The 21,693-nt window shown below is 41.6% G+C and overlaps 1 protein-coding gene across 1 annotated transcript in view; it reads left to right on the top strand.

The window, feature by feature from the left end:
* COPA (coat protein complex I subunit alpha) overlaps positions 1-21,693 on the top strand; it is a 50,410-nt gene that overhangs the window by 2,477 nt on the left and 26,240 nt on the right. The window contains exons 2-11 of the mRNA XM_028091016.2: positions 801-914; positions 1,093-1,166; positions 4,942-5,022; positions 9,219-9,295; positions 10,017-10,126; positions 15,619-15,728; positions 17,074-17,173; positions 17,747-17,882; positions 18,407-18,489; positions 20,977-21,127. Coding sequence (XP_027946817.1) covers positions 801-914; positions 1,093-1,166; positions 4,942-5,022; positions 9,219-9,295; positions 10,017-10,126; positions 15,619-15,728; positions 17,074-17,173; positions 17,747-17,882; positions 18,407-18,489; positions 20,977-21,127 — 1,036 coding nt within the window. The remainder of the gene's footprint in view (positions 1-800; positions 915-1,092; positions 1,167-4,941; positions 5,023-9,218; positions 9,296-10,016; positions 10,127-15,618; positions 15,729-17,073; positions 17,174-17,746; positions 17,883-18,406; positions 18,490-20,976; positions 21,128-21,693) is intronic.

The following is a 21,693-nucleotide window of genomic DNA, read 5'->3' as shown; positions in this document are numbered from 1 at the left end:
GATGGAGTAACAGAGACCAGAGTTACCTTTCCACCTTAAAACAGCTGCACAACTAAACAGGATGTGTGAAACAAAAATTTTCAGACCCTGGATGACAGGCAGTGTAGGAGAGTGATTCAGGGAAATAAATAAGGTGAGTCCTATGATTGTTTCAGCTTACTACCTGGAGAGTTTCCAGGCTGTGGTATAGGGAAGGGGAAAGAGCCCTGTGGTCTCACTGAAGACAGAATTTGCTGGACAAAATACCAAAGAGAGAACTGCACAGGGAACACTGGAGTTCTCCAGGGGATGCTGTCAGGCCTTTGTCTGAGTCCTAGTCTGCATATGCATGTGAGGAAATGACCTAGAGCCTGGGAAAGAACCTCTAGAGAGAAGGCAGAATAATCCCTGGAGCTCACTTAGAGCTGGGAATAGTTTTGTGTTCCTGCTAGCCAGAATCGAAGGCCTCCTAATACCGCAGGGCATCATCTAGAGACCTCAGGTGGTATTGCCTTAATAGTGATGCCAAATTAGATCTAGACTAAAGGCTGTTGTGGACCCACACTAACAAAAGCAAAAGCAAACTTCAAAACAAGTAACCTCACAACATCCTAAAACAAAGTCTAGCAATATTTAAAGCAATGTAACAAAATCCAGCACCTAACAGCATAAAATTCATAATGTCTGGCATTCAGTGAATGAGTGTATGAACCTAGGGTTAACTTAGCTCTTTGTTTTTCCTGTCCGAATTGACGGGGTGCCATTGTGGGCCATGCTTAGCTCATTGGATCATTCCCTGTTTGTTTGTTTTTTCTCCCTAGGGCTCAGTTTTCACCCCAAAAGACCCTGGATCCTGACCAGTTTACACAATGGGGTCATCCAGTTATGGGACTATCGGATGTGTACCCTTATTGACAAGTTTGATGAACATGATGGTAAGATAACAATTTCTAGGAGGAAATTAAAGAGATATAAGTATTTATTGTCTTCTGGAGGAGTTTAAGCTTTCTTTAGGGTTAGAGAACAAGGATGGGCTGGATCCTGAATAAGAATCACCTCAGAGATGAGGAAGTACGGCTTTCTTTAACGTATACTGCCTGCTTTTCTCCCCAGGTCCAGTGCGAGGCATTGACTTCCATAAGCAGCAGCCATTGTTTGTCTCTGGAGGAGATGACTATAAGATTAAGGTATAAAGAGGGTCTGTTATGATTAGGAGTAAAGGATAGGATTTGGGGTTTGGCAGTTGTGGAAAGGACTAAAAACAGAACATCGCATTCATACAGAGCTCAGGCTTCTGATGTTATCAGGGGCACTTATCCAGCAAACGTTTATTGAATACTTACAGTGGTAGCATCAGACACTTTCATTTTTTTGGGAATTCAAAAATAAATAAGAAATGATCTCTGTTCTCAAGGAGCTTTGATTTTAATGGAGGAGATACATATACACCCCAAATAATAGCATGTACAGTTTGTTTAGTGATACAATAGAGAGATAACCAAAGTGAAAGCAGGAAGGACAGTCCAAGTCAGAGGCAGAAAGGCATGACACAGCTGGATACATCTGAGAAATGTAATTAGTTTTACGTGAATAAACTCTGGAGAGAAGGTGAGAGAAGAGCCAGAAGATGAGAGGGGCCGGATCCTGGAGGACTTATTTGCAGTGCTCAGAAGCGTGGATGTCATCATACAGATAACAAGGAACCGTTACAAGGGTTTGCGTAGAGGAGTGACATCAGGTTCACTTTTTTTTTTTTTTTTTTTAAGATTACTTTGGTGGTAGTCTAGAGAAAGGACTGGCTAAAGCGGGCAAGCCTGGATGTAGAGATGCCAGTTAGGAGACTGTTGCAAAAGCCCGAGTGGTAGTGGGCAGAGCCTGACCTCAGGCAGTAGAATTTCAGAATGGAGACAGAGATGGAATTGAGAGCTTAAGGAAGGGCATCAGTGAGTCTGCTGGAGGGACGGTAAGGGGAAACAAATGAGATGACATTTATTGCAGGCTTTTAGCCTAGGTCACTGGGTACCATTCACGGGGAAAGGAAAAATGAGGAGGTGCAAGTTTTCTGGAGTGCTGGGGGAGGATGGTGTCTTGGTCTGTTGGGGCTACTATAACAAAATATCATCACAGCTTGGGTGGCTTATATACAACAGAAACTTCTCCCAGTTTGGAGGCTGCAAGTGCAAGATTAGTCAGCTTCTGGTGAGGTTCCTCTTCTAGGCTGTAGATGGCTGCCTTCTCTCTGTGTGTCTTCAAATGGTGGAAGGGTGAGGGATTTCTGGAGTCTCTCTTATAAGGACACTAATCCCGTTCAGGAGGGCTCTACCCTCATGACCTAAGCACCCCTCAAAGGCCCCGCCTCCTAATGCTTTCACATTGGGCATTAGGATTTCGACGTATAAACTGGGGGGAGAACACAGACATTCAGTCCACAGCAGACGGGTAATGAAGACCATCTTGATACTGATGAGTCTGAGGTACCTAAGGGGCAGTTTGTGGAGATGTGTCTGCACTGGAGTCATATTTGGGAGTTGTCCTCATGAAGGAGGGAGCCAAAGCAGAGGTGGTAGAAGGTGTCCCTCTGGGATTATGTTGAATGAGAGTTAATATAGGAAAGAATGATTTTAGAGGTTGGAGATGAACCAAGGGGAAGAAGCAGAAGCCTATTGGATGCCAAGGAAGGAGAGAATTTGGGGAAAGAGAAACTGGTTGGAATATATAAGGATCAGGTAACCTTTGGATTGCTTAATTAGGAAGATGTTAGTGATCCTAGCACCTTAATATAAAGGGAGGCAGCAGAATATAGGCAACTCTTTGAAGAAGCTTGACTGATAAAAGCAAAACTGGAGCCAGAGGCTTTGAACCTATAAAATAAAAAATAAAAAATTTCTCTTTACTTCCACAGGTTTTCATTAAGCATGTGTATCCAATCAAACCAGTGAAATTTACTTCATAAAAAAGATAACTTTTTCAGAAGCTAGCTCAGAAAGTTCTGTTTTAGATCACACAGCATAACTTAGGTGACAGGCGTGACAAGTGATGGCTTCCCACAGAGAAAAGAGACCTTAGAATTGTAGGAAGGACCGTTCTTTCTGTTTTTTTAGATTTTCGCACTGCATCCTAGGGGCGGCTTGTGGAAGCTCAAACCACGTGATAGACCTCAAAGGCTCCTAGGGATATCACTTCATATAATATTTTTAGTAAAGTATTTGTCACTTATATTGATGACCATCGACTATCAAGAATGGTTAACTTGGGTTCCTTATAATCTGTTTAAGAAAGGAAAGACTAGGTGACATTTGAGAAAAAAGATTTATTCCCCAAATCATTAATACTTTAAAAAGGACTATTTTCCATTTATATGAAATGTCCAGATAGGCAGATCAGTAGATGAGTGGTTGTCTGAGGTTGGAGGGGTTGGAAGGAAATGGGGAGTCGCAGCTATTGGGTATAGTTTTGGGGGAGTGTGATACAATGTTCTAAAATTGGTGGTGGTGATGGTTGCACAGCTCTGAAAGTACTAAAAACATTGAATTCTGTGTTTTTTAGTGGATAAATTTTGGGGGGATTTGAGTTGTATTTCAATAAATGCATTAAATAAAGGAATTAGCTAGCTCGGTGTGCAGTGTTACCACAGGGAGCCACAGATAGCCAGAGTCTAGAAACCCTGCAGGTCTTTAAGGATTCACAGTTCTGGAGTTTGGTGGAGGACTATAAAGGAGTCAAGAGAGTTTGGAGCTGGAAATGTGGAAGTTTAAAACACTGAACTCTGTAAGGGGGAAAAAATTAGTTAAAGAGTGGTATTTATGGTATGATCTAATTTTTGTGTGACACTCAAACTCCATTGTGTACATGTATTTTATTTATAGATAATTCAACAGATGACAGTGAAAGTATTGGGATACTTTCACGTTTCACTTTCACGTTTCATGTCGTTTACCTTTTCTCATTTCTGCACATACTTGTTGAGCATCTCCTAAGTGTTAGCGGCTGTTTTAGATGCTAGGGGTATAGTGTTGAGCATGGTGGACAAGGACCCCGCCTTGAGGGAGCTTGCATTCTTGTTTGGACAATCATACTTTCCAGTTGTTTGAATTTGTTACAGGAAATGGTGTTACCTTTTGTAATTTACAAAAGAAAATTAAATTTTTTTCAGTAAAAAAGGAATAGTAACTGGTTGGCTTGGGGGTAGATTATAAAAAAATTTTTAAATGTTAAAGTGTTTAAAAAAAGCCAAGTGACCTCATCATAATTTTGCACTTTTTGGGAGGTTTTCTGGATGGGAGTGTGTGCTTACATTTCTGGTCCTGGTTTAGTGTCTTCCTTAGTTATGTTTATTGATACCTGGTACTTTGGTAGTTAGCTCAACTTTATATCTGAATATGATGTTTTTCTGCTTAGCTCACCCTAACGGTGAGCAATGTAGTATTTTCCATAGTGATGAATTAAAGTCTGCTGAGTACACACCGTGAATGTATGGGCATCGTTTGCCACCAAGTTAGCAGTCTAAGAGAAGATGATACCATATGTTATATTATTGTTTCCTTTAGAGTCATGGTATCTGTCCAGCTTTTTTTATCTTGAGTTAAGGTAGTAGGTGACGCACTGTGGGTCAGTGTTCAAGCTAAGAACACAATTATGCAGTAGAAAGAAGAGTTAAGCCCCGGATAAACCTCTTGTCTCCCGTTACTAAATTGAGATGATTTCTCCCCAAAGAAAGGAAAAACCTTTCCGTAATCGTCCCTAGCCTTGCCTTTTTTCCCCTCTCCATATGTTTAGTTGACCTACATTTTCATTTTTGATCTTTTTACCTCCAACCTTAAACAGGTCTTAAACAAGACTTCCTATCAAGGTTCCTACTTATTTAGAAATGCCAAAATACCAAATGTATTTATTGAGAAGCCTGAACTTCTTTGAGGCTCAGGACCCTTATGTCCTATTGCTTAGTTGGATTTCTCTTTGCAGGTGTGGAATTACAAGCTTCGGCGCTGTCTCTTCACATTGCTTGGGCATTTAGACTACATTCGCACCACATTTTTCCATCACGTAAGTGCCCATGGTGGCTCTAGTTGTAGAGCATTCTTCAGTTTCTCTGGGAATCTTCTACTTGCTTCTCAAGAACCCATGCTTTGATAACAGAATTATTGGAGTTCTTGGAGTAGCTCTTCTAGAATCTGTGTGGTGTTGACCTTTCTGCTTTGTTTCCTTCTGCAAAAGGAAGCACTCAGGGTTATATTGAATTTAATTTAATTGGATTCAGTGGGCTGTATAAAGAAGGCATTGATTCTCTATAGGGAAAAGTAGAGATTTGATTTCAGGTTGGCTGAGCTCGTGAACAAAAGTGTGCAGACTAATCCCATGTGGGGTGTTTTTAAGTAAGTGTGTCTGGAGGGAGGTCAAGGTTAGATGCCATTTTGATGAGCTAATAAATGTTTTGAAGCATTAACATAATCAAGCACTTCTATCCTAGGATTTTAGGGTACAGTAGAGGCTGTTTCTTTAGTCAGGCTTTCTACCTTTGATCTGTCAGGTATCCTAGAAGACAGACTTAAACGTAGATTGGAGACTCCCAGCCTCTTAACCAGTCTCAGCCTGGCTGGATCTTTCTATAATTCTATGCTATTAGATTTAATTTGTACTGTTTCTTGACTAAGTTTCTTGAATTAAGTTAGAATATAATGAAATAAGAGTTTCCTGGCTAAGTATAGTTTTATTTCTTTCTGTAAAATTAAAAAAAATTTAGAATGATTGCAAAAATTATAGCGAAAACATTTGAGAATTATTAACCAAAGAAGTGAAAGACGTGTACTCGAAAACTACAGAACACTGATGAAAGAAATTGGAGATGAGACAAAGAAATGGAAAGACATTCCATGCTCATGGTTTGGAAGAACAAATATTGTTAAAATGTCTATACTCCCCAAAGCAATCTACAGATTTAATGCAACCCCTTTAAAAATACCAACATCATTTTTCACAGAATTAGAACGAACAATCCTAAAATTTATGGAACCACAAAAGACCCCCGAATAGCCAAAGCAGTCTTGAAAAGGGAAAACAAAACTGGAGGTATCACAGTTTCAGACTTTAAGTTATATTACAAAGCAGTGGTAATTAAAACAGTATGGTACTGGCATAAAAATAGACACACAGATCATTGGAACAGAATAGAGAGCCCAGAAGTAAAACCACAGTTATATGGTCAGTTAATCTTGGACAAAGGAGGAATGAATACACAATGGAACAGATTCTTCAACAAATGGTGTTGGAAAAACCGGACAGATACATGGCAAAAGAACGAAACTGGACCAATTTCTTTCACTGTACACAAAAATAAACTCAAAATGGATTAAAGACCTAAATATGTGACCTGAAAGCATAAAAATCCTAGAGGAGTGTCTGGGTGGCTCAGTCGGTTAAGCGGCGACTCTTGATCTCAGCTCAGGTCTTGATCTCATGCTGGGCATGGAGCTTACTTAAAAAAAAAAAAAAATCCTTGAAGAGAGCACAGGCAGTAATTTCTTTGACATTGACCATAGCAACATTTTTCAAGGTAATGTCTCCTGAGGCAAGGGAAATTGAAGCAAAAATAAACTGTTGGGATTGCATCAAAATGGAAGGCTTCTGTATAGCAAAGGAAACAGTTAACAAAACTAAAAGGCAACCTGCGGAATGGGAGAAGATATGTGTAAATGACATATCCGATAAAGGTTTAGTATCGAAAATATATATAAAGAACTTAAAAAACTTAATACCCAGGGGTGCCTGGTGGCTCAGTCAGTTAAGCGTCTGACACTTGATCTCCTCAGGTCTTGATCTCAGGGTTCTGAGTTCAAGCCCCGTGTTGGGCTCCATGCTGGGTTTGGAGCCTGCTTGAAAACAACAACAAAAAACTGAACACCCAAAACCAAATAATCCAGTTAAAAAATGTGCAGAAGACATGAACAGACATTTCTCCAAAGATATGCAGGTGGCCAGCAGACACCTGAAAAGACGCTCAACATCACTCAGCATCAAGGAGATACAAATCAAAGCTACAGTGAGATACCATGTCACACCTGTCAGAATGGCTAAAAACACCACCAGAAACGACAAGTGTTGGTGAGGATGAAGAAAGGGGAACTCTCGTGCACTGTTGGTGGGAATGCAAAATGGTACAGCCACTCTGGAAAATAATATGGAAATTCTTCAAAAAAATAAAAATAGAGCTACCCTATGATCCAGTAATCACACTACTGGATATTTACCCCCAAAATACAAAAACACTAATTCAGACAGATACATGCACTCCTGTGTCTATTGCCACATTAATTACAATAGCCAAATTTGGAAGCAGCCTAAGTGTCCATTGATAGATGAATGGATATAGAAGTGTGTGGGATATTCAGTGTTAAATAAGAATAAAATGTTGACATTTACAGTGACACGGATGGAGCTAGAGAGTATAATGCTAAGCAGAATAAGAGGAAGAGAAATGCCATATGATCTCACTCGTGGAATTTAAGAAATACGACAAATGAGCGAAGGGAAAAAAAGACAAATCAAGAAACAGACTCTTAACTATAGAAAACAAGCTGATGGTTACCAAGAGGGAGGTGGGTGGGGGCGTAGGTGAAATAGAGCATGGGGATCAAAGAGTACACTTATCATGATGAAAAAGAAAATTCTTAGACGGTGCACGCTTTGCTGTGAGCTCATGGCTGGTGTTGACAAGGCCATCCTGCTGGTACTTAGTCCTGGAGGACCTACTTCACTTTATGAGAAATGAAGCCAAGCGTGCTCTCTGTTTGATGCCTGAAACTTCTCTCAATGCACAAAACAAAATGGAGGAAATACATTTTATTAAGGCCGTTCTCCAGGTCCTTTCATCCTAAATTTTTACCTACAACACTACTGGGACTTTGAAGAAATCATGTGCAGTGTAAGACCCTGTGGTGTTTGCTTTTATTTTAAGTCTAGAATGATTGGAGGAGGAGGTGGCCCAGTGTGAATGGAATGCTTGCTGAATTGCCAGAATGGTTTTAGGTACCTCTTCCATGGTTCTCAACCACTGGGGATTTTGCCGCCCAGAGGACGTGGTAGTGTCCGGACACATTTTTGTTGTCACGGCTTAGGGAATGAAGGCTGCTGACATCTGGTGCATGGAATCCAGGTATGCTGCTAAACATCCTTGCATGTACAGGATGATTCAAAGAATCATTCGACTCAGAAATGTCTATAATAACCCCATTTTATGGATGGAAAAAACTGGGTTTCAGTGATGTTAAGTAATTAATAGAAATATATGTGATTAATTAAAAAAAAAGAAAAACCATTTGAGAATGATAACCGCTCAATAAGATGCCCTGTGAAGCAGGAATTGTTTGTCGTCGGCATAAGGGACGTGCTGAAGACCTGCCTAACAAGTTGCCATCCAGTTGGAAAGTTAGAAAAACTTTCTTTTATTTTTTTGGTTCAGTAAGTATACGTGTGCCTTGTACTTATTAAGTTCTTTGCTAAGCACTGAAGATACAACCGTGAATAGGAAATACCTTCTTTTCTCAATGAGCTTACAGACTCTAAAATAGCTACGTTGTTTCTCCATGTTATTTTTTTTTAAGACTTTTTATTTGTTTAATAGAGAGAGAGAGAGGGAACACAAGTGGGGGGAGTAGGAGAGGGAGAAGTAGGCTTCCCGCCGAGCAGGGAGCCCGATGCGGGGCTCGATCCCAGGACTCTGGGATCATGACCTGAGCCGAAGGCAGTCGCTTAACCAACTGAACCACCCAGGCACCCCTCTCCATGTTGTTTTTTGCTTTGGTTCCTGGGATGGGAATTTTTTGAGACTGGATGGTCTGACAAGGAGTCAGACCATAAAACAGTGTTCTAATCCTAGAGTGAAAGAGAGAAGACCCTTTCATAGGATCTTAATTTACAGGACTAGCTGTGTATAAATAGAAATACACATATGCACATACATACACAGAAAAGTAAGTATGGTATATATTTTTTGTCTCTCAGAATCCTTTATGCCTTTTTCTGGCTTCTGTTCTAAAATCTCCAGGTGGAAGTGCCGGTGTGGAAAAGCTGGTAGAATGGTGGGGAGGAGACCGCGAGGCTGCGGATCAGAAGCTGTGGTCCCTTTGCTAGTACAGCTGAGATGCCCGGCAGTGGGGGGTTTCCTCCAAAGAGAGGAATGGTTACAGAGCCCGAAAGAACACATTTGTTTAGTGTCGAAACCCTTTGTCTGGATTGTCTTTCAGGAATATCCCTGGATTCTGAGCGCCTCAGATGACCAGACCATCCGGGTGTGGAACTGGCAGTCTAGAACCTGTGTCTGGTAAAGCAGGAGATGCGGCTGAGAGAGAGGCTTCGTTCTGCCTAGTGTTTGCCTTATGAGCTTCCCTTCAGAGCAATCTTTTCCCTTCCCTAGTGGGCCCTGCCGGCTGATTAATTACTGATTGTATTTGTGAGATGCTTTCACATGCAAAATGATAAATACAGAGGCAATCTTGTTAGTAATGTATCGATCTGGATTTTCTGATCATTTCTTGCCAGGGAAGGGAGGTCCTATCACTAGGTTTTAGAACAAAGCTTTTAGCTGCTTCTCAGTTCTGTTCTCGTGAAACATGAGTCAAGGTCTAGACCTCCATCCTGCTTTGTGTTTGGGTCTTGAACTTCTCATGAAGATGTAAGGACCATTGAAAAATGAGGCCGTTTAAGAGGGATTATCCCACCAAAATCTAACGTAGTTTCCAGTATAAATTACTAGGACTCCATTTATTTTGATATATGAACATTTTTAATATGAGAGGACAGCTGTCTCCTGCAGTTAGTAATATTTAAATGCTGAAGCATCAGAGGAAAGAAGGGGACTATTGTTAAAGCATCTGACCTTGCTTATTGTTACTAGTTAAGAATTGTTAGGTTGACTTGCCTTTGCCTCCAAAAAGAATACTTGGGTCTGTTATCTGTTAAAAATGGAGAGTAGTATTTAGTGTGTAGGAGTCTGTTGAGTCCTGCCTCTAATTTGGTATTGTCTTTTTCTTTTCTTCTTGCAGCGTGTTAACAGGACACAACCATTATGTAATGTGTGCTCAGTTTCACCCCTCAGAAGACCTGGTTGTGTCAGCCAGCCTGGACCAGACTGTGCGTGTTTGGGATATTTCTGGTGAGCTGCCCAAGTTCAGGGGACAGCCTCATCATGTCTGGCGCAAAACTGCAATTGCTTAGAATAGTGAGGGTAGTTGGCTTAGACCAGAAAAAGTTAGAATATTCTGTTCTTATGTAATGGCATCTCTGCTTATGAGGGTATTAAATCCGCTTTTGAGGGTTCTTTGAGTTAGCGGTACTCTTGAGAGAAGTGGCTGCTCTGGAAAGTGTATTTAACTTGAAGGAAATATCACTTTGTAGGTAGAAGAGTATCTATCTAGTTAAAATCTAGATACTGGTATATAGTATAGTATATAGAATCTGTATATTTGGGAGTATTTGATTAAGAATCATGCCGTCCAGGGGTGCCTGGGTGGCTCAGCTGTTAAACATCTGCCTTCGGCTCAGGTCATGATCCCAGGGTCCTGGGATCGAGCCCTGCATCGGGCTCCCTGCTCCATGGGAAGCCTGCTTCTCCCTCTCCCTCTCCCCTGCTTGTGTTCCCTTTCTTGCTGTGTCTCTCTCTGTCAAATAAATAAATAAAATCTTAAAAAAAAAAAATCATGCCTTCCAGTAAAGTAAAACAAGAAATAACATCTTCCACCAAAACGAATTTTGGGAATAGATTAATGCGGGGCAGCAGGACTCTGGGATCCTGTGGCCTCATTTAGAAATAGGAAAATCCCTCCATTTCTTCTAATGTGGGGAGCACAGGAGAGGGTGGGATTTTTATGTCCAGAACACCTTTCAGTGGGCAGACTTCTAGAAATTAAAATGACCAGAAATTGAAACAGATTTGTAGATTTTGGATAGTTGGAATAATCCCTCCTTTCACAGTTTATGTGTCTTGATTTGGGGATAAGGATTTAAATGGTTGGCGCTGTGTGGAGGAAACATGAGAAGTTGCGAAGCCGAGAGGGTAAATGTGGGGAAAGACAGCCCCTGTGAGGTGGGCAGGCCAGTAGGCCAGCAGGCTGGCTGGCTGGAAGTGCTTTGTGGACGGTTAGAATATGGAAAAGGAACTCTAAATGCTATGGTGCCCTGCCCAGTAGAATTTACTTATCACTTGCTGAATTGTCTCTCTTTGTTTGTTGCCTTCGGAATTCTTAGAGATTGGGGTTCTGGGGAAGGTCAGGGGCTAGACTGCACAACACTTGTTTCGTTCTATAAAAGGAAGGCCCCTCAGAGGTCCTTGGCTTGGTTCTTTTTGGTGGTAAAGGCATCACCCGTCTGAATCGTGGGGCCGAGGTGGTAGCCCTTCCCAGCTCCCTTGTGACATGGTGGGCTAGAGCAGTATGGCACTTGCTCTTCTTACAAGCCACCAATGAATAGCAAGTCCGAAGTTTGGATTTCTGGGTGCAGCACCTGGAATATTGTAGTAGCAGTTGGTTAGGGTTCGTGCAGCATAGAGGGCAGCTGGGGGAGGGTGAAGCCAGTGGGAGAGCAGAACCTTTGGGTTCTTTGTTTTTTCTTTTTAACTCTTTGACTTTCTAATGTATACGTATTTTGGTGTGGCAGAGACCTGAAGGGCTAAAAACTAATTTAGGTGACACAGATGCTCTTATCTCTCTCTCCAGCCCCTTTCCCTTCCCAACCAGGAGAAAGGTTTTTGACAGAAACTCAGCGTATGTTATGTATTGTCTTTACCTCAGGGATGACAGTCTGAGTCCTGTGTCATGGTGAACCGTTGTGATGACTGTCACCTTAGAACTTCTAGAATCATCTGCAGTTTTCAGAGGGTCGGAATTAGAAGGGAATGGCATCAACGAGACTGTTGGAGATAGGCAAGTTGTACTCCTTTCCCCTAGGGCTTCTGCTATTGCAGTTTTTCGTCAGACTGATGAGGCTTTTTGAAGTACACCCAGAATTGACCAGCCTTGCCGACAGGAGTTGAGCACAAGCATCATGAGCCTGTGCTCCCTCCTCACCGCTAGTGCCAGGAAGTTCCTTATTTACTCTCTCAGTAACCTAGCTATGGCTTTCCATGGTTTTTCACTGTGCACACATTCAAAGCCCCCTCTCTGTCTCTGGATATAGGAGCCTGATTGGCTTGGGTCTGGCTCATGCTGTTCCTGCTGATCAGCAGCCATTATTTAGAATTGTGTTTCCCAGCCAGAGCTCTGTGACAGGATTGAGCACTACTCAAATACTTTGAGTGACTGTTTTCTCACTTCTTAGGAGAATGGCGTATAGCTAATGACATTGTAGATCATAAAGAAGTTAATTCGTTACATGCATAAAGGGATGCTTTGGCCATTAGGGCTTAATTCCAAGAGGGCAGGGCCTCTTACTGCCCTGCTCTGAGAGTGCTGGTCACGCCCCCTGAGGCTCTCGCAGCAGGTGCCTGTGGCCTAGCCATAGTGATTGGGGCAGTTAGGCGGATGGATTCTCACTGATAGCCTGAACTGCCCAAGGCAAGAAATCCTTTTCTTCACTTCTGTAGGTTGAAGATCATTTTTTGCATCAGAATTAAGGACCTTAAATCCAAGAAGAGAGGGAGAGAGTGTGACCCCAGTTGGGGTTTCTACTTGCTCTTGAATGTGTGCGGTACATGGGTCACTATCTAATAACACTGCAATCGCTGTACTTCCTTAGCATATGTGATACTGAGAATTTTGTGCTGACTCGCTCTACTAAAGTGAACGCTCTCTTTACTGTTTCTAAATGTGTTTCTCTACTCAGAACTCTCTTGACTTCCAGTAACCCCTTAACCAGAGTGAAAGGAGATGCTTTGGTCTTTAACCAAATGGAGCTTTGAGTTAGACTTTTACATTTAGTCTTTCCTTTTCTGGAAATCAGCACACTCTTTTTAGCAGAATTATTTTTGCCTGGGTTCAAATAAGTCTGAACACAGGAAGAGGAATTAGCTTTCAGGTCTGTTAGGGACCAGAGGTAGTAATTCTGAGAGAGGAAAAGTTAGTTCTGAGTCAGAGAATGAATACCCTCACATTTAAAGGGCTGCTGAAAATTCTAATTGTTTGGAATGTCTACCTCTCTGAGCTCAATATGCAATAAGAAAATGGAGATCTTTTAAAGGAAAACCTGTCTTCTTGTTACCTGTCCCATGAGAATTGAGCCCCATGGGGCTTACTTAACCTGAATCTCTTCTGTTAGTCTGGCAAAGTATGTTTAAAAGAGAAATATTTACAATCTAGATATAGAAGATAGGTTATTTTTATAGCTTGATCTTCCAAGTAAACTGACAGTTAAATTATCTTAATGTGCTTACACCTTTGCATGTCAAGCCCATGTAATTCAGGCTTAATCTTTGAAATGACAACTAAAAAAGTATTAATTTGCTGCCAGTTCCTGTCCTTTTTCCTCTCTTTTTACTACTTCCCCTGGCCCCCATTGGGAAGCGTGCGTCAAACTGGTCCAGTCTGAGAGTGAACTCCCTTCCCTCTGGATTTGAGTAGCTGCTGTAGAAATTTTCCATCTGTCGTTCAGTCGTAGTGAGTGGCTTGTCAAACGCTTAAATACTTTTCTAAGTATCTTTTCACTGCCTGTCCCTATTCATCTGTCTGTCTTTGCTCTTCCCCCTTTCCTGGGTCATGACAGCAAAGGCTCGCATTCTGTCATATGGCTTTCCTTTTAATGTGTTCGTTGAAGCTTATTGGAGGTGAAGTTCCTCACAGCTGTCTGTCTCTGTGTCTTCCTCTGAATCTGTTCCATACACCAGACTCATTAGAAGTTGACAGATTCCATTAAAGAGACAAGCGATGTAAGTGAGAAGAGACATCCCTTTGATAATGTATTTATGAAGCCTTGGAAAGTGCATTTTTGTTAAAGCGTCAGCTTTATTTCTCTCGCCTATTGACTAAATGCTCATCTTGGACAGGGGATGAGATGATTGACACCGTCGGGCCCTCTTAAGCACTTGCCTCCCCAGTGCTGACGTCTACGTGTCACTGGAAGAGAAGAGATTACGTTAATATTGTAATTTTAAAACAACAAAGAGAAATATAATCATTAAACTTAAATGTTTATATTTTCCGACAGAGGCCAACATTTAGGCTTAAAGTGACTTAGGTTTTATTTTCAGTAATGGCTTTTATTTTCCCCCTAATTATGGATACTTGCTTTTTATTTTACAAGTGCCAGTAGTTTGAATTTCCTCTTTCCCCCACAAATACTTCAAAAGATAGAATTTTAGTCCCAATTCTGTTTTCTTATTTATATATAATTATACCTGCTTTCCTGTCTCAAAGGTTATCAGGATCAAATTACAGAACTTATGTTAGAGAGTGCTTTGAAAATCACGAAGTGCTTTTCAAATGTAAAGTAGTTGTTAGCATAGCTTTTGTTGTGACTGTACCACAGTTTATAAAGATAGGTGTAGTTGAGCCGTGAGTTTGGGTCGTATACACGTAAGACTCTTCTTATCCTGGTGTCTTTTTTCTGTTGTTTTCAAATTGTGGGCAATTCCTCCCAGTAAAACTAGCCTCCAGAAGTTTTTTGTTTTTTTTTTTTTTTTAATTTTATTTTATTATGTTAATCACCATACGTTACATTATTAGTTTTTGATGTAGTGTTCCATGATCCATTGTTTGCGTGTAACACCCAGTGCTCCATTCAGTACATGCCCTCTTTAATACCCATCATCAGGCTAACCCATTCCCCCTACCCCCCCAGCCTTCAGAAGTTTTAATGGCAAAATACACGTATTCAGGTCTATAACCAGCCTTTTTAAGTAAGAGCTTAAAAGGACGTGACAGTTTTATTTTTATTTACGTATTTATTTTGACCCTAACTAGATTTTATTAGTCATGATCTAAAGGAAAGAAATTACACTGATCTGGCAATCTTTTTGTTGAGAATACATTTATAAAGTTCTGTTGTGCATAAGGACATGACAGTTGAAATTATTTTGTTCACTGCCCAAGAGTCACATAGAAGAGTACACTTTCGGCATAGTTGTACTTTTTTTACTCTCTGCTACCAAATAACTGTTTGGTATTTAATGGGCCTTGTTTCCTTAGCTGCTCTGGAACTGCCCTGTGAGTTGCCCAGCAGCTTCCCGTTTGAGAAGCACGCAGCTGTGGCTTCCCCAAATGGCTTTTCTTTCAAAAGTTTTTGAGATGATGGAAGAAGAGTTGCTATAGTTGTCACAAAGTTGAAAGTGGAAATGGGAGGCTTACCATTTTAGGCCTCATTTCAAGAACAGTCAAGACTAGAAATGACCTCAGGTAGACAGCTCTTGAGGTGAGGCTCGCTGAGGAAGGTAGCCATGTCAGAAGTTTGGATCTCGTCCTCGGGGAGGAGATCCCAGTAGCGGGGCTGTTAAGTGTTCAGGGAGGAAAAGAGAGGCTGGGCAAAGTGCCTCAATATCTTGAACATTTCTAGAAAGAGATAGATAGGAGCTTTTGACATCTTTCTTCAGTCTCTCTAGATTTCTTTTTCCCTTTTTTGTCTTTAACGTTAGTCTCTCCCTGTACCTTCCTGTGCCTGTTACTGGGCTCTTTTTGGTAATATTATTTTGTGTCTTCCATTCCACTCCTCATCCCTTCAAAGGTCTAAGGAAAAAAAACTTGTCCCCTGGTGCCGTGGAGTCCGATGTGCGAGGAATAACTGGGGTTGATCTGTTTGGAACGACAGATGCGGTGGTGAAGCACGTGCTGGAGGTACTTATCTTCACAGCCAGCGGCTTGTCTGGGCTCTCGTCTGGGAGGCAGGAACAGGACGCCGCTCGTTTGTTCGTTCCTGCAACAAAGATTTGTGCAGTGCTTATTAAATGCCGGGCATTGTTTGAAGACACTGGAAACAGAATAGTCCGTGAGCCAGGAGAAATGAGGCTTCTGTGCCACCTAAGGGAGAGTCACATGACCTCCCAAACCCAGTAGGGAGAGAGGGAAAAGGCTGGTATGGGCTCTGTCACCATCCCAAAGCAGAGTCTGTTCGCACACCTGTTGTGAGAGTTGGGATCGGGGGGTTTGTGATTTAATCGGAGTTATTAAGGGCCAGCCATGTGTGAGTAATTTGTGTGCATGGTGAGAAAATAGAAAAGCATTAGAGAAAGAAACTAGATTTTTAAAAATATCTAATTTAATCCTTACAGTTCTCCTCTGAGGTAGATATTAGTAACCTCATTTTACAGATGAAAAAAATTGAGACTTAGAGAAATTGAGCAGTTTACCAAAATCCACATGTGTCTAGTAATTGAAAGAACTAGGATTTGAACTTGGATCGGACTCCAAAACCGAAGGGATTTTCGCCACACATGAAGTCTCTCTATAGTGGTACTGAGTACAACTGTATGAATAAAGTACGAGATATCTTAAATTCAGCAGTTCTTAAACTTTGTGTTCTGAGAATCTCTTTATACCTTTAAGACTTATTGAGGACCCCAAAGAGTTCTTGTTTATGTGGTTTATATCTTTCAGTTTTTACCGTATCTGAAATTAAAACTACAAACTTTTTAAAATATAAAATATATAAGCACACATTCCGTTAGCCATCAAAGCAATGACATCATGTCACGTAGCCGCTGGAAAACTTTATCCTCAGGAGAGAATGAAAGTGAAAAAGGCAAATAATGCCTTAACATTATTAGGAAAATAGTTTTGACCTCGCACGTTTCCTAAAAAAGTATCGGGACTCATCCGAGAGTTTCCCAACATTTCCTCATTAAGTTATAAAATTGGTTTTTATTCTTGTAATGTTAATAATTAGTTGGGGAAATAATATATAAGTAGACAATAAAACAAGGCAGTGTATCCTAAATGCAAATGACACTGAATTTGGAAGTAGAAAGATTTGGGAATTGGCATGAGAACTTGGGTGTAATACTGGGTGGGTTGACATGGTAACTCTCATGTTTATACCTTAGAATAGCATAATCCCTTGAGTCTTTTCACAGGAAGAGTAAAAATCAGAGACATTTTTAATAACCATTAGCGTGGCCCTTTAGTTTGCTTTCAGTAATAGTTATAAAGCCATTTTAGAAGAACCACTTCTTTTTTTCCCCAGGGTCATGATCGTGGAGTAAACTGGGCTGCCTTCCACCCCACTATGCCCCTTATTGTATCTGGGGCAGATGACCGTCAAGTGAAGATCTGGCGCATGAATGGTGAGTAGACCACTGACAGTATCACTGTGTCTAAAAAATCGACTGCTGGCCAGCCACGTGGAAGCAGCCAGGTCTCCTGGACTTAGTGACCCATTTTCCTACCTTAGGTTCTTACGCTAATCTTAGCAGCATAAAAATTGCCCCATTCTCTTTTTTCCTGTTTTTGAGGCATCCTGATTTTGAGGATTCTGAACAGTTAAGAATAAACATTCATTCAGAAAACATTTATTGGGTACCTGCTTTGTACTGATCTTTGTTCAAGGCTCTGGAGATACGATGGTGACTAAAACATAGGGAGCTTACATTTATTCTATCATGACACCCAGTGACAAAACAGGGTGAGAGGATAAAGAATGACGGAGAAGAGGTGCTGCCTTTGATAGGTGGGTCCGAGTGAAAGAGCAAAGAAACATATACAGAGATTCAGAGGCTTAAATGAAAAAATTGCCCTGTTAGAAGTTGCTTATATAGCATTTTGGAGTAGCACCTAGCATTCGGTTAGAGATGCCATAATTTTAAATCCCGAACTGGTAGTAGTAGAGGGTTGTGATCTAATTCTTTCTGGTCCTTCAGAGTCGAAGGCATGGGAGGTTGACACCTGCCGCGGTCATTACAACAACGTGTCTTGTGCTGTCTTCCACCCTCGCCAAGAGCTGATCCTCAGCAATTCTGAGGACAAGAGTATCCGTGTCTGGGATATGTCCAAACGGTAAGAGGGTTCTGACGGTGTGTGAGCCAAGCCAGGGGGAAGCCCTCCTCTCTCATTCTCTCTCCTCAGAGTTCGATTAGACTGCTTCTGTGTGTCTCTCCACCTTCAGCATATGGAGAAGTCAGATCTGATGTTATGAAAACCTCAAGGGGCCTAGAGATCACCCAGCATTTACTGATCTCCCAGCAATACAACTTCCACGTGCATTTTTTTCTCCCCCAAATTTAAAACATGTTCTTCGGTAGTTAGGGAAATAAGAAATATGGAACGAAGGTAGTATAACAGGAAATCATGATGAAAAAGGGGAAATTGAAATACCAAAATATTAGGGTCAGAGAGGTTTCCTCTTTCTCTTGGTAGACTTTATCAAGACTCCCTTTACTTAGTGTATGCAATTTGCTGTCCCTAATTTAATCTTTAATCAGTGTGCTGGCTTACATTCAGTGTTCAGTGCTGTTGTATGTGATAGACTGAGGATTACTCTGAAATTAGTATTTTCCTTTGTGTACCTTTCGCTTTCCTAGGACTGGGGTTCAGACCTTCCGCAGGGACCACGATCGTTTCTGGGTCCTAGCTGCCCACCCCAATCTGAACCTCTTTGCAGCAGGTAAGGGCCATTTCTTCTCTTTTTCTCTTGTTTGAGTTCAAAGTTTGTAAGATATGAGAGTGAGTCTCCATTAGCTTTCTCTCCAGTTGATGCATAGCAGGGTGGTGGGGAGAAATAGGGTTCTCAGAGCCGAGCAGTTGAAGCTTCTCTCCTTTGCTCTCCGTCACCGTCCTGAAGAACCAGTCGTTCAGTGTTTGTTCTCCAGCCAGGTCCATTTGACAAGAAAACCCCTTCCCTCTGATTAGTTAGGAAGCTAATCGTGGGCACTCAGGGTTCTCAGATGGAGGAATTGAGGAGCTCGAGGCTGAGTTTCCGTCATCCTTTTAGCAGATACATGCTGCGCCTCAGGCCCTAGTCTGGGTGCCACTGTGAGAGCAGTGCCTCAAGCAGTGTCCCCGACCCTGTGGAACTCTTATGTGTAGTGAGTGGGGGAGACCGTAAAACAATAAGTATATAAAATAACATGTGGAAGATGCTTTGAAGTAAAGGGGCATGGGGAGGGACATGTGGGCACTGCTGCTTCATGCTGGGTGTTGAGGACAGTGAGGGATGACACACACAATGCTGGCGGTGCTTTGAGAGGTGCTGGGCACGTGTGAGCGGCATCGGAGGCCAGGAGGGGCACAGCGAGTAGGGGTGGAGTCGTGGGAGGGAAGAGCAGGCCCGGCTGTGCTCCACCTTGCAGGCCAGGGTTAGAGTCCAGATTTTACTCTGAATGGGCGGAGAGCCATTGGAAGGTGCTGGGTAGGCAAGTGAATGATCGGGTTTATGTGTGGAGAGCTGACCAGGAGGACAAAGGTCGGAGGTTTCTCTGAGAGATGGTTGATGCTAGTAGGGAAAAAGCAAAACATTTTTTAGAACAACTGGAAAGGCTTTTTAAACTAGCATCCCCGTTTAGCAAAACCTCTTATGTTCTTGCTGTATGCTAGGGATGGGGGAAGGACGGAAGTGATTGTAATTTCTGTCTTCAGGGAGCTGATGGTATAGTGCAGCTGATGGACTTAAACAGTTACAGTGCAGGCTGTTAAGTGCTGTACTGGAGGGTTTAGCATAGTGGACATACTACTATATCCTGTTAGTTTCAGGTGAACATCATAGTGATTCGATCTTTTTGTATATTACAAGATAATCCCCATGATTAAGTCTAGTTACCATCTGTCACCACATGAAGTTATTATAATGTCATTGACTATATTCCTTATGCTGTACATTATAGCCCCATGACTTATTTGTTTTGTAACTGGATATTTATACCTCTTAATCCCCTTTGCCTATTTTGATCACTCCACCACCTCCAACCTCTGCTAACTACCAGTTTGTTCTCTATATCTGTGGTCTGTTTCTGTTGTGGTGGCATTCATTTTTGTTTCTTTTGTTTTTTAGATTCCACATATAAGTGAAATCTTAACAGTATTTGTCATTCTCTGTCTGACTTAGCGTAATTCCTCTAAGTCCATTTGTGTTGTAAATGGCAAGAGTCCATTCTTTTTTATGGCTGAGTACTATGCCACTGTGTGTGTGTGTGTGTGTGTGTGTGTGTGTGTGTGTGTGTGTGTGTATAACCCAATTCTTTATCTATTTATCAGTGGACATTTACGTAGCTTCCATATCTTGGCTACTAGAGATAATGTTGCAATGTACGTGGAAGTGCATATATCTCTTCAAATTGGTGTTTTCATTTTCTTCAGATAGATATCCAGTAGTGGAATTGCTGGATCATATGGTATTTCTGTTTTTAAATTTTTGAGAAATCTCCATACTGTTTTATATAGTAGCTGCAACGAATTTACATTCCCACCATCAGTGCATGAGGGTTCTCTTTTCTCCATATCCTCATCAACACTTGTTATTTCTTGTCTTTTTGACACCAGCCACTCTGACATGTGTGAGCTCATACCTCATTGTGGTTTTGATTTGCATTTCCCTGATGATCAGTGATGTTGAGCATCTTTTCATGTCGGCCATCTGAATGTCTTCTAGAAATGTCCTTTCAAGTCTTCTGCCCGTCTTTTAATTGGGTTGTTTGTGTGTGGTTTTCTTTTTTTATATTGAGTTGTGTTCTTTATATATTTTGGCTATTAACTCCTTATTGGTTATGTGATTTACAAATATGTTCTCCCATTCAGTAGGTTGCCCTTTCATCCCTTTCATCTTGTTGATGATTTCCTTTGCTGTGCTGAAGCCTTTCAGTTTGATGCAAATCCATTTGTTTATTTTAGGTATAATGGAACTTTGTACGAAGTGTTAGGAGAACACAGAGGAGGGTGTGTCTAAATGTGATGGTGTGATATGGAGGATTAGGAAGGGATTCACAGAAATTTATTTGAATAAAGATTCTAAGAACTGTGAGAATTTAGACAAGTAAAGGATACATTTAGGTATCTTGGTTTTTAGCATGCATATGCAATCCTCGTCCTTGTGTATTTCCTTTTTCCAGCTTTCTTTCTTGCCTGCAGCTGACTCTTTCCTCCTCTCCCTTTGCCCCAGGCCATGATGGTGGCATGATTGTGTTTAAACTGGAACGGGAACGGCCAGCCTATGCTGTTCATGGCAATATGCTCCATTATGTCAAGGACCGATTCTTACGTCAGTTGGATTTCAACAGCTCCAAAGATGTAGCTGTGATGCAGTTGCGGAGGTAAGTCAGACCTGTTCCCTCCCTCCAGACCCTCTCGTCTGTCACCAGAGCTGATACCCACAAACTGGACTCTCTTCTTCCAACGACATTTTGGATCTCATCTCCTCTCACAGATTGAATCCCTCTTGGGGAGGCTGCTCAGTTTAAACCCCAAGAGGATGGTGGGCAAGGAGGATGCCCTGAGGAGAATGGGAGTTTCCCTAAGGAGAATGCTAGTGACCCTGTGCAGAGGAGACCATAACTGCCACAGTCCGCTGGGTCTCTTGCAAACCAGAGTCTCCGGTAGAGAGCAGCCCAACTTGGTGACAGGCCTTTTTCCCTCTGTTTGGCATTTCTGTAACTCTTCTTTGCTTTCCAGCAAAATGCACACATCTCTAAACTAGAATATATGTCTCTGGAAGCTCTTAACTCTGAAGATACGATAACCTCTGGGATGTCTGGCAGAAAGAACTGTCCTCTTGGAAAGCCAGCTGCATCAGCATGCTGAAACATTCATGGTGGCAGACTCTGGCATGAGGGTGTGATAACCACCCTCCGGCATTACTGCAATAAAAAGATGGGTTTAT

Source organism: Eumetopias jubatus, unplaced genomic scaffold (assembly GCF_037043125.1).
Source record: "Eumetopias jubatus isolate StellerSeaLion01/CBP00866 unplaced genomic scaffold, mEumJub1_p1.0 scaffold_12, whole genome shotgun sequence".
In the NCBI taxonomy this organism is placed as follows: domain Eukaryota; kingdom Metazoa; phylum Chordata; class Mammalia; order Carnivora; family Otariidae; genus Eumetopias; species Eumetopias jubatus.
Note: the sequence above shows the minus strand (reverse complement) of the source record. Positions and strands in the feature narration are given on the sequence as shown.